This window comes from Laetiporus sulphureus (assembly GCF_001632365.1).
Source record: "Laetiporus sulphureus 93-53 unplaced genomic scaffold LAESUscaffold_23, whole genome shotgun sequence".
In the NCBI taxonomy this organism is placed as follows: Eukaryota; Fungi; Basidiomycota; class Agaricomycetes; order Polyporales; family Laetiporaceae; genus Laetiporus; species Laetiporus sulphureus.
The window spans coordinates 300,829-311,629 of NW_024468532.1; the positions used below are offsets into that span (position 1 = coordinate 300,829).

General features: G+C 52.8%; 4 protein-coding genes across 4 annotated transcripts; 3 read left to right on the top strand and 1 right to left on the bottom strand.

The window, feature by feature from the left end:
• The first annotated feature begins 241 nt into the window (after positions 1 to 241).
• LAESUDRAFT_726512 (uncharacterized protein) lies at positions 242 to 4,065 on the top strand. Its single transcript, XM_040909043.1, has 14 exons — positions 242 to 323; positions 380 to 458; positions 513 to 1,153; positions 1,202 to 1,408; positions 1,460 to 1,525; positions 1,571 to 1,683; positions 1,748 to 1,898; positions 1,948 to 2,064; positions 2,116 to 2,284; positions 2,338 to 2,411; positions 2,463 to 2,638; positions 2,690 to 2,878; positions 2,928 to 3,127; positions 3,188 to 4,065. Exons 1-14 carry the CDS (start codon positions 267 to 269, stop codon positions 3,820 to 3,822), a joined length of 2,874 nt encoding a protein of 957 aa, XP_040763684.1. The 5' UTR covers positions 242 to 266; the 3' UTR covers positions 3,823 to 4,065.
• On the bottom strand, positions 3,845 to 5,888 carry LAESUDRAFT_726513 (zinc/cadmium resistance protein). The gene is made up of 9 exons (XM_040909044.1): positions 5,758 to 5,888; positions 5,651 to 5,702; positions 5,556 to 5,595; positions 5,348 to 5,495; positions 5,212 to 5,292; positions 4,507 to 5,160; positions 4,154 to 4,449; positions 4,019 to 4,094; positions 3,845 to 3,964 (listed from the first exon to the last, which is right to left on the bottom strand). Exons 1-9 carry the CDS (start codon positions 5,828 to 5,830, stop codon positions 3,942 to 3,944), a joined length of 1,443 nt encoding a protein of 480 aa, XP_040763685.1. The 5' UTR covers positions 5,831 to 5,888; the 3' UTR covers positions 3,845 to 3,941.
• A 1,221-nt stretch (positions 5,889 to 7,109) lies between these two features.
• On the top strand, positions 7,110 to 9,270 carry LAESUDRAFT_701411 (uncharacterized protein). The gene is made up of 5 exons (XM_040906451.1): positions 7,110 to 7,415; positions 7,669 to 7,828; positions 7,882 to 8,052; positions 8,112 to 8,211; positions 8,268 to 9,270. The coding sequence occupies exons 1-5, from the start codon at positions 7,251 to 7,253 to the stop codon at positions 8,806 to 8,808; spliced, it is 1,137 nt and encodes a 378-aa protein (XP_040763686.1). The 5' UTR covers positions 7,110 to 7,250; the 3' UTR covers positions 8,809 to 9,270.
• On the top strand, positions 9,143 to 10,642 carry LAESUDRAFT_726515 (uncharacterized protein). Its single transcript, XM_040909045.1, has 5 exons — positions 9,143 to 9,494; positions 9,555 to 9,802; positions 9,858 to 9,954; positions 10,014 to 10,075; positions 10,145 to 10,642. Exons 1-5 carry the CDS (start codon positions 9,184 to 9,186, stop codon positions 10,291 to 10,293), a joined length of 867 nt encoding a protein of 288 aa, XP_040763687.1. The 5' UTR covers positions 9,143 to 9,183; the 3' UTR covers positions 10,294 to 10,642.
• Positions 10,643 to 10,801: the final 159 nt, after the last annotated feature.

Below are 10,801 nucleotides of genomic sequence, written 5' to 3' on the forward strand. Positions count from 1 at the left end.
TGAGCCACATCCCGCACAACTCGTGTGGCATCTATTGAATACCCAACACTGTTATCGTCTGCTATTACTGTAGCGCTGTCCCCTCGATTTTGATCAAGAGTATTAGAACGGTTGGCTTGAGGATTACAGATCATCTAGCTGTTTGTTGAATAAGTTACTTGACAACAGCTTCCATATATATCGTGTGAACTTCCATAAATGAGGACCTCCTTGAACAAGGCCACACGAGCGGCTGCACGAGTCGGCCGCGTCTTCCATCTGTGTAAATGTCCTTGAGCGAGCTTACACGGAACTCGTTTCAGAGTGGTGTATCGGCAAAGAAAGTGCGTCCAAACCATATCCAGGCCTTCGATGACGGACCGTGCTAACGCGTCCGCAGTGGGTTAATCTGTGCAAGCTCTTCCTTACGAACAATAACATTCACGCGGCAAGCGATGATATTCAATCGAGCATCAGTAGTTGAGTATTATTTGTGAGATTCGAGCTTACCGCGAAATTGAGGTTGTGCTCAGACTCCGTGCTGATCCTGTTCCATAATTATCCCGGTGACCCTGGCTTACAAGCCTATCTGAAGTACGCAATACAAGATGGGCTGCTATCGTTGGCCAAGTTTGTGTCGACCTTCCTTTCTGCCGCTCGTTCCCTAGAGTTACACAACGCAGCAACCCTTGACATGCTCTGCAGAGTCGCTCTAGACTCCCACTACGAGTCGGGCATACCTCCCATAGGTTCTCTCGTCGCCTATTCGGAATCGGCCATGGAAGTTATGGGAACAGTGCAAGACGCTATGGCTCTTATACGAACTGCACACTCGCTCCCGATGTCTCATTTCCACCAACTCACAACGTCTGCCTCGGAACTCCTTGTTTTGCTCCTATCTTGCGCTGTGGACGTATCTCAGGTATCAACCGCTCAAGCCAGCATGCTCTTTATGGATGCAGCCGACTTGTTGCAAACTGTGCGATTGGCACCCGCTGTGTACCAAAAACTGGAGAGCTTCGTCGGTTCTATACACAAAGTCTTAGTTGACGGGGAGAAGGCGGCGCGAGAAGAGCAGATCATGCAAACTTTACACTTGGCTACTGGGAAGAGCAGTCTCGACGTCGGACCAGAAACAGATCCAGTAACGCTTGGCCTCATGTTCCACAGCATTGTAAGTGTCGCGTTGCTCGGTTCAGAACAAGTTGGACATGTTCTCTAGATTACCGCCAGAGCGCATGCATTTGGCGCCGGAGATAGCAAGAACATGACAGCCCTTTTGTTAGCATGGGTTCGGTGGTCTTCGTGGAGTCCTGCCGTCTTCTACAGCCAGCTTCTGTTGTCTGCCATAACTTGTCTGGCGGAACAGCAAGCGATCGGCGCCCCGCATTCCACAGCACTGCTATGGCGCTCATTCGTGATAGGGAGGGTATGAACGCCCTTTGTGCTCACGGCAGTTATTCTGACGGGATCTTGTCAGCTACCTTTTCTGCTAAGTATGCTCCAAAAGGTCGCAGAATCGACAGGATCTGCAGAAACGGACTGGGTGAGTTAGAGCTACGCTCGAACGAGCGACACTCATCGCACTTAGCAACCAGCGTTCAAGCTAGCACTAACCACGGTCTTACGCCGATCCGACGTCATCGAAAAATGCGATGCAAACCAACATTTTGGACACGATATGGGCGTAAGCAAAGCGACAACGTATGATCTCGTCCCATTATCACCTTCCGCCTCTCAGGTACTAAGAGAACAGGTTTGATTGTAGTCCCCGCCCGTTTGTCCTGGAATTTCTGCATCAGTCCCAATCTGCGGGTCTGATCGACAGTTCATATGCTGCCACACTCCACCCCGAACTGCTCAACGACTTCCGTTCACGGCTTGAAACAGAAGCGCAGGATGCGGGTATGAACATGAAAGTTAGTGTTAGCATTAGCGATTCCACTAGCTAATCTCAAGGGACTCTAGTCGTATTTTGAAACGAAACTGGCTGCAGACACCAACATTGACGATGCTTCTGCTCTTCTGGAGCGTATGTGTGCAGACCCTTGCAGCCACGCAGTTTTTGCACACGTGGTCGAAAAGGTATATCGTGTATGGCTGGGTTTTGCAAATATTGGCTGAACTCCTTCACAGAGGGTCAGGGCACTTGTAGGCACCCTTGACGTCGAACCGCTCAGCTTCTTGTGCAAAGCTTTCTACCGATGCGAGGCTGCGCTTGACATACTGTCTCTCCACATCAGAATCTCGGACTTTGTGGCTTGTATACTGGCGTTTATTGAGGACTACGACTGCGAGACTGTGGGCAAGTGTTGATGAATTATTGTCTGTGTTATCCCGTTCTGACTGTTCCTCAAGGTGACCCTCAAACCGCAGTAAGCCATCTTGGGGAGGTTGTCTTGTTTGTGCAAGAAACGATCGCTCGCTTCGATGTAAGCCCATGCAAACCATGTAGAACATGCATCGATTAAATTGAGTTCCAGCTGACCAGGACAGAGTTCGTCTTGGATGAACGCCGACTCAGCTTAGACATCTATAAGACGGCCGCTCGAGTGCGGCCAATGACAGCACTTAACGCAGAAGAAACGAATGCATTTCACGCATGGTACAAGGCTCTCTTCGATACCAGTAGCGAGGGAATTGAGGACACGATCCTTCGGTAGCTCTTCCTGATTTCTGCCTATATACACACTTCTGATTGCCTGTTCAGGAATACTCGTCCGAGGACGCTCTTGCGAATCACTGCCACTTTGTTTGCGCACGCGATCACCATGTGTGCGCGGCGGAGGATCGACAAAGACGTACTCAATAACGGCATATCTTACTTTTTGGGCGTGTTGCTTAATTGGACGCTATCCGGCATTGTCAAATCCTTATTGGTGATCGTTCAACATGAAGGGTCTGTACCATAACAACGGCACGCCGAAGTTAAACTGACACCGCCCCAGGCTGGATCCTTCCCTCCATTTGGAAGTCCTGCAGACATTGGTCCTCTCGACGTTATGTCCGCGTACAGTCATTCGCCTGTCTGCGTCGAGTCTACTTAGGGCATTTCCCGCGCACAAGCAAGAGCGGGCCAAAATACCGGCTTTAGACACAGCACCCATTCGGCGGGTTGCGCTGGAATCGCTCAACTTGCCCGTCGAAGGTAAGGGTACAAAATAATTCACGTCGATCGACCGATTGCTGACGAATGTGTTATTGGCAGAGAGCAATCGGACCTCTCTATCGCTCGGTTCGCAAAATTCCAGTTGGACGGACGTTACTGCGCAAGCGATCAGCACAGTGCTATCTGCGGCGCAGGCGGGGAAGGCCCACGGCCTTGATGTTGACCGAGCCCTCGTTGTCACATCACCTACCACGTTCCTCCATCTTCTCTGGACGGAATGCATGAAGAACATGAACATGGGCAGCATCGAAGCTGCGAAGCGAGTCGCTACCTTCGTGCTTGTAATGCCACGGCGCCCGCGTTCTCCGCCTCTCCTACCTATTTTCCTTCACGGTCTCTTGCCGGGGCTCGTAGCGGCAGTTGACACCCACAACACTGCCGACTTCCAGAGCCCTGCGGACGCCCACAATCCTGCCCAACAAGCGATGACCGTAGAGCTTATAGGGGCGATTGTGTCGTCAGCCCTGACGGCAGCCCTCCATCTTGAATGGGCGTTGCATACCGCTTGTGATGAACAACGTCCAGTCTTGGGACATTCCGCAACTGCAATGGCCCGCCGGTTGGGGAGTGACCTACGTAATAAAAGCCACGGGCCCACGAGTGCCATCCTCGTGCAGCGTTTAGCCTCATCACCATCCTTCATGACTAACTTCCCAACGTTCATGGCCGCTTAACCAGCGGACACGCACAACACGTGTGGGGTAACTTGTAGATTGCTCCGAGATTGAAATTACAATGGCATGCACTATATGTAAAATATGGGGGGAATCCGGATATGTACGTTTGAGCCGTATCACACATCAACGGGCGGCGGGGCTACGAAGGAGGCATGTGAGAAGACACCTGCGACGGTTTCAATGGGATGCTCACGACAACAGGCGTTTTCGGACGGGTTGCATTCTTCATCCGGAGGGCAGAGAATGAGGCATGACGTCTCTTCTGACGTCTGTAGCATAGACGGGAGTGAATAATGAAGAAAACGCGCGAAGAAGAGCTATACAAGACCTTGAGGTGCTCTTCAGGCGGGGAGTTCCGGGGATTATGGTATTCCGGTTGAATGGTACTTGAATGAATTCCTTGATGATGAAGCGCCTTCCTGATCTCCGCAGCGACAGGCATGAAGTCGTGGTTCCTGGAAGCCATGACATGCACGGACGCGACGATCTTACTCTCCGAGAGCTGCCACACGTGAAGTTCGTGCAACGACAGCACACCATCCACTGCGAGGATAGCTTCCTTGACATCTTCTATATCGATCGTTGATGGAACACCCTGCAACAGAATGAAAGACGTGCTGCGCACTGCGTGGCAAATTATTAGGCCTGGAACAGGGCAATTGATGTGGAGAAATTGCGAACCTAGCGGTAACGCGGACGAGAAAATAATAACAGTAATCACCAAGCTGATGATTGGGTCGAAATAGTACTTGAAGCTCCATGTTGTGCGCCAGATGACTAGACCCGTTGCAATAACGCCGACGTTCCCCAACGCATCTCCTAGCACGTGTAGGAGAAGAGCACGCATGTTCATGGACCCGTGTGAGTGCCCGTGCTTTCCTTTCCCATGGGTGTGCTTGTCGTGCTCAGAGTGCGAATCCGATGTGCTGGATGCAGTCTCAGAAGTCAAAAGCGGGGTGTTTTCGTCAGCCGCAGGAGCTTCGCCGGCGGATGAGGTTGCCAGAGTCTCCTCATGATCGGATTCTTCCGCATGCTGGCCAGGCCTCGAACGAGATCGCCGCGAGCGAGACTTGCCCCTTATACCAACCGGGGATGGCGAACGAGCGGAAGCAATCTCCTGGGCTGCCTGCACCATGGATGCACGAGTGGCCGCCGGATGACCATAGAGCGAATATGAGGATTCTGAGTCAGAGCGGGCTCGGGAGGTGGACGAGATCTTCTTGGGCTGTGTGACCTTGGCCTGCGGGACACGCTCCGCATCGCTATTCGAACGGACGCTTGAAGGCTTGGAGAGTGGATGACTCTCCTTGCCGTGTCCGTGGTCATGCCCATGTTCTGGATGAGGCGAAGTCAGTCGTATGCATACATGGAGGTAAAGGAACCGACCATGGAACAGGAACAGCCCTACAATGTTGGACGCAAGGCCCAATGATCCGACCAATACTACCAAGCGAGGGTTGCTAATTTCTGTCGCAGACCAATCGGTACCTTCGCACTACAACGAACAACGGAAGTTTCGTACCGGGGGTGCTGAAAAACCGCTCCACTGCCTCGAGGAAGATGGAGAAGCACAGAGCAAGCAAGAAGACACCGTTGATCAAAGCGGCCAAAATTTCCGCACGATGCCAGCCATAGGAGTAGCGAGAGTCGGTATGAGTCTGATTGGTGAGCTACATGGATTAAAAAACTATGAGCGGCCGCTTGTAATCGGGCAAGTGTAACGGTCTCACTTTGATTGCGTAGAGAGCGACGGCCAAACTCATAACATCGCTGCACTTCACAGTTACTTCACATCACCTCGGATAATGAGCTGGTCGTAACGCACTTCAACATATGAAAGCTGTCCGCAACGAGAGCCAATGAACCGACGGCATATCCTGTCGAATCACCTAATCAGTTCCGCATGTTGGAGCCGAAGCGTGGAAGACGCACCGACAATGAGCTCGACGAAGAAGAAGAGAACATCGATGACCAGAAGAAGGATGATACGGGTCGAACGATTCATGGTTGGGGCAAGCCTGGGGTCATGTAGGGTTGGAACCGATTTTAGGGTGAACGTCGAGTGATCACTGAATATCAGACCCTGACATACGCCACCTTCATTCGCGTAGAGTCACGTGACTCGGCTGCAAAGGAACTTCCGATTATGGATTCTTGGTGGCCACACGGAAATCAAACGTTGTGGCATCAGACTGCGAGATACGATCATCACGCTAACAGCCGACTCTCTCTTGCAAGATCCAACTTGGACTTTTCGTCGCCCGTAGAGTATCTAGCCGTCGCTGGCAGCGACCGCACTTGTTATCTTCGGTGCGGCGTCGAACCCGGGCCCACGTCAACACATATGGATCTAGGACATTCGGTACCTCAGAATCGGCCGATGCGTGCACTCTCTTCGCGATAAGGGGTATATATTGTCAACTACATGTCAACGCGCCGCAGTTGGGATTTCTGATACCTCGCGTTCAATTGTACCTTGCCGACGTTTGCAGGTTACATGTGTCCTAACGGTGGTCTGCGACGGTAATTGCTCAGCTCAGTACACCTTCAGAGTGACTTTAAGTGGAGGCACGATAAACTGCACACTCAGGAGACGACCTTTAAAGTACAGGTTATGCTTGTATAGGACGAGCGGCTAAGGGTTCAGACGACAAAATTTGCTTGTAATGACGTCTGATTAGTGTACACTGGATGAACGAAGTCGCTCGGGTGTGTATGCTTGCACCTGCTGATCAGGCCTACTAGTTCTTCCATCAACGCCATGCGCGCCAGTCAGGGGAGCCATAGACATGTCAAATGCCTTACTAAAATGCGAGTAGAAGTGAGGCCAGGCACTCCACGAGCAGGCGAGCCTCTGAGAGAAACATCAGACAGTACCTGGCAGTACTAGCGACGTATCAATATGGAGCCAATAGAAGGGTTCTCGACGGTGATAGGGAACGCTCGGTTCCGCTTCAGCGGAAGTCCAGTCAGAGTACCTTAAAGAAGACTTTGAACAAATCAAGAAGCGGATAAGCGACGAGCCTCGAGCAACTTGAGTTGTGCAGTAGCTTTGAAGGCATTAATTAACGCAATTTTGATAGCCATTTAATCACCTCGAAGTTCGTGCATGGCCATGTGATATATAGTGGACAAATAGCATGTTGCTCATTGAAACTGGGTGAGGAGGCTATCATGACAAGTTAGAGGGGTTGGTTTACTGTGACAGGGGACGGTCGAATGAATTTTGAAAGGATGCCAATACGCTTCACGGGTCATGTGATGTGGACGAGTTGTACCATATTCGGCAAGAGCTTCTAAGCTTTACTTTTCGCCGTGCTTGACGGTGTCGACCTCCTCGTTGCCACACGTTATACTCTCTGGTGCTGTCTGGTCCTCTCGTCTCATCTGCTTTCATATCAGACCACCACTATATCCCGGAAAAAATGGCCGCAACGTCGATGGCGGCAGCCCTTGCTGCAACCCTTCCCGCACCACAGACAGCACCTACACCTGCTGCACCTACACATGAAGCCATCCCGGCATCGATGTCCAGGGTGATCGACATTGAGGCGGAAATCCCCTTGACCTGCGTGCAGCTCGACGGCCTGGTGAGTGCGCGGTCTCCATGATTTATCCCTTCCACTTTCCCTGCGAGCATAATCTCCGGGGCGTCGCGCTTCCCTCGCTGTTTTTGTTCCATCCTCGCTCGTACCGTCCGGCCCTCCTTGCGACGCTATTGGATGTGTTTTTTTTTCATGCTCTGGAGCACTGAAACGCGACGATGCTGACCGTGCCTTCTTGTATTTCGCATCTGGCTTTTGGGGTTCGGTCTTTTTGGGTGGGATGCTGCGCATGTTTTAGGTGGTCACGAAGATCATCAAGCATTCACGCGAAGCGCAGGGTCCTCTTGCACATGGGCTCGTTCTCGGCCTCGACCTTGACGGTACCCTGGAAGTTACAAACTCGTTTCCCCTGCCAAACCACGCATCGGACGATGATGACAAGTCGGCGAAGGGCATTGGTGAGTTAGTTTGAAACGTGCACATCGCTGCTGGATCTCTGATGGGGATTTAGCGCGGTACCAGTCGACAATGCTGCGTTCGTTGAAGGAGGTGCAGGCAGATGACAGCGTGGTGGGATTCTACCAGGCCATGACATTGGGGTCATTCTTTAATCAGACGCTGGTCGACACACAAGCCATTCATCAGGAGAAGCTAAGGCACGGCGGGGTTGTCATTGTGCACGGTAATTGTTTTCACGCGGGGAGGGCGACTTTCCTTTCCGTGACTAACGTCATTATGCAGACCTGTCGCAAACCGCTCGCGGCAACGCGTCTTTCCGGGCGTTCCGGTTAACGAAAGCGTTCTTGGACGCTTACAAGAGACACAACTTCAGCACAGTCAGGTGAGAGACGCTTTTTGCCGGCGCCGCTCTACAGCCTATTCAATGAGCACGTTTAGCCTAATAAACCACCGGCTTACGTTCTCATCTATTCTGGAGGAAGTTACTCTCAAAATCCGGACGAGCCCCCTGTTGGGGTCGTTCCTGGAGACGCTCAAGGAAGCCACCCCATCATCACCGGCGGACGTAAGCCCGTCATCAGGAGCATCAGCGCAGACGCTGCCACCCTCGTTTTCGACGCTTAATCTCGGAACATCGAGCGTCTCTCGGAATCTCGAGTTGATCATTGAAGCCGTGGATAACTATAAGACGGAGGAGGGCAACCTCGCGTACCTGCAGCGGCAAATTGCGAGGGAGAAGGTGAAGACAGACGCATACGTCGCGAAACGGAAGGAAGAGAACGCGACGCGGGCGGCACAGGGGCTGGCGCCATTGCCTGAGGAGGATGTGAGCAGGCTGTTCAAGATCCCTCCGGAACCGAGCCGGCTGGAGAGCATGCTGCTCCTCGGAAGGATCGACGCGTATGCGAAGAGCCTGGCCGAGACATCGAGCACGGGGTTGGTGAAGATGTATGCTGCAAAGGCCAATTCGAGTACATGATGCCCTTGTCTTCTTACGCAGACCTATAAATCTCCTTTTTGAGGACAGGAGATACGAAGATAATGTCCGCATTGTGGCCCCGATGGTGCACATGGCGGGCGCCGAGTCGGCAAGGGGACGGCCGGCAAGGCGTGGGAGACAACCCTGGAAAATTCCATAAAACAAAATAATGCCCGCAGCAGCGGTCTTACGTGCACAACGTTGGTGGTGACCATCGCGTAGACGTCCTCTCTCCAGCCAGGGCTCAGTTCCTCCCCGTCTCTCTTTATAAAGGGCTCTCCTTTCTTCCCCGCTTTCAACTCGAGGCTCTGCTCGCCCGGCTACACTCCTACCCACCCTCTCTAGCACTTACTCTCTCTTGCCGTCTTTGCTGCCATGTTCGTCACCAAGGCCTTCCTTCTTTTTGGCCTCGCCCTCTCCGCATCTGGTCTCAGCGTACCGCACATTAATGCGCGCAACGCTGTTCACCACCGCTCCATTGCCGCCAGTGCGCCCGTCGCCGAGCCTGAGCCCATTGTGCAGCCGGAGAGCGTCGTTGTCAAGCCGAAGCGCAAGCGCAACCTGAACAAGCGCTGTGCTGTATCAAGCGACGTCCCCTCGGCTGCGTCTTCGTCGCTCGCACCCAGCAGCAGTGTCATTGTGGACCCCGTGTCATCGGTGGTTAGCAGCGCAGTTGCAAGTATAACGTGAGCTACCATCTTTTGTTGGAAGCCATGCTATGATAATAACTGATGTCGCGTTCACAGCTCTCCCATCTCTGTCATTGCCGTGTCGTCTGTAGACCCAGTCTCGAGCGTCATTGCTGGGACCTCGAGTGTCATTGTTCCGACTTCGACCTCCGTCTACGTTGCACCGACTAGCACCGAGGCGGCTTCGACCATTGTGGCTGCCGCTACGACCTCTGAAGCTGAGAGCAGCTCCTACGTGGCTACCCCTACTGCTGCGGCGGATTCTAGCGAGCCTACCTGGATGTATGCCACCAACTCTGGCGATGGTGCGTCATTGACGGTCGACCCTGTTGTCATGCCATTTACGCGTATACTCTCCAGGCACCTACTACGCCGCTGGTCTGGGCGCGTGCGGTATCACGAACACCGACTCGGACTACATCGTTGCAGTGTCCTGGGAGCTGTTCGACAACTACCCGTGAGTAACTGCCGCACTTACGACGCGTCTTCTCCACTCACACGCGTCTTACATCACAGTGGCTATGACGGTACCAACCCGAACACGAACCCTGTCTGCAACAAGGGTATTACCGCTTCCTGTGCGTTTTGTCACAACCGTCTTCTATCACTTGCTTCTCGATCTGTCTTGAACCGTTTTTGTTCCGCAGATGGGGGCAAGTCCGTGTCGGTCACAGTTACCGACCGCTGCACGGGTTGCAGCACGACGAGCCTCGACTTCACGCCGACCGCGTTCGGAGATCTTGCCGATCTCTCCATCGGCCGTCTGACTGATGTGACCTGGGAGTTCACATCCTGAGCGACTCGCAGCAAGCCCTGCGCCGTCTTCCCCATGACGCACGAAGACATACTACAACCCCCAACGTTCACGTTATCACTTTCATTTGCTTTCCTCTGGTTCTCTGGTTTTCCACGTCCATAGCATTCTCCCGTTCTTTCGGCACCTGGGTGTCCCTCTGATTGCTTCGCGTGCGAAGGCGGAGGCTAGGAAATACGGGTCGTATGATGAGCTGTCTATGTCGTTGCATCGAGCATGCATAATTCGGTCCACTAGCTCTAGATGCGCTTGCGCGCTGTTTATTGTTGACTTATGTACATCCGGGTAGATGTTCACAGAATTGAAATCAAGAATAGGAATCGTAGATTGACTGCTGCGTTCATAAGGTGGTAGGGCCGGTGCCGGCAGCGCCCGCTACGACGAGCGCGGTTACTTTGCTAATCGGCGCTTCATGCGTTTCAAGCACCGGAATTGAGTAACACCGCCTGTCGTGTAATAAGATTTGGTCTTCCTTACCGTGGTTTATCTT

Coding starts and splice junctions, on each gene's coding strand:
- LAESUDRAFT_726512 (XM_040909043.1), top strand. CDS start 267: ATGTCCTTGAGCGAGCTTACACGGAACTCGTTTCAGAGTGGTGTATCG. Junction 2,639..2,689: donor ATTGAGGACACGATCCTTCG/GTAGCTCTTCCT, acceptor TTGCCTGTTCAG/GAATACTCGTCCGAGGACGC. Junction 2,879..2,927: donor GTGATCGTTCAACATGAAGG/GTCTGTACCATA, acceptor ACACCGCCCCAG/GCTGGATCCTTCCCTCCATT.
- LAESUDRAFT_726513 (XM_040909044.1), bottom strand. CDS start 5,830: ATGAATCGTTCGACCCGTATCATCCTTCTTCTGGTCATCGATGTTCTC. Junction 5,293..5,347: donor GCGGTTTTTCAGCACCCCCG/GTACGAAACTTC, acceptor GGTCTGCGACAG/AAATTAGCAACCCTCGCTTG. Junction 3,965..4,018: donor GTCCGAAAACGCCTGTTGTC/GTGAGCATCCCA, acceptor CCTCCTTCGTAG/CCCCGCCGCCCGTTGATGTG.
- LAESUDRAFT_701411 (XM_040906451.1), top strand. CDS start 7,251: ATGGCCGCAACGTCGATGGCGGCAGCCCTTGCTGCAACCCTTCCCGCA. Junction 7,829..7,881: donor CAAGTCGGCGAAGGGCATTG/GTGAGTTAGTTT, acceptor ATGGGGATTTAG/CGCGGTACCAGTCGACAATG. Junction 8,053..8,111: donor CGGGGTTGTCATTGTGCACG/GTAATTGTTTTC, acceptor GTCATTATGCAG/ACCTGTCGCAAACCGCTCGC.
- LAESUDRAFT_726515 (XM_040909045.1), top strand. CDS start 9,184: ATGTTCGTCACCAAGGCCTTCCTTCTTTTTGGCCTCGCCCTCTCCGCA. Junction 9,955..10,013: donor GAGCTGTTCGACAACTACCC/GTGAGTAACTGC, acceptor CTTACATCACAG/TGGCTATGACGGTACCAACC. Junction 10,076..10,144: donor CAAGGGTATTACCGCTTCCT/GTGCGTTTTGTC, acceptor TTTGTTCCGCAG/ATGGGGGCAAGTCCGTGTCG.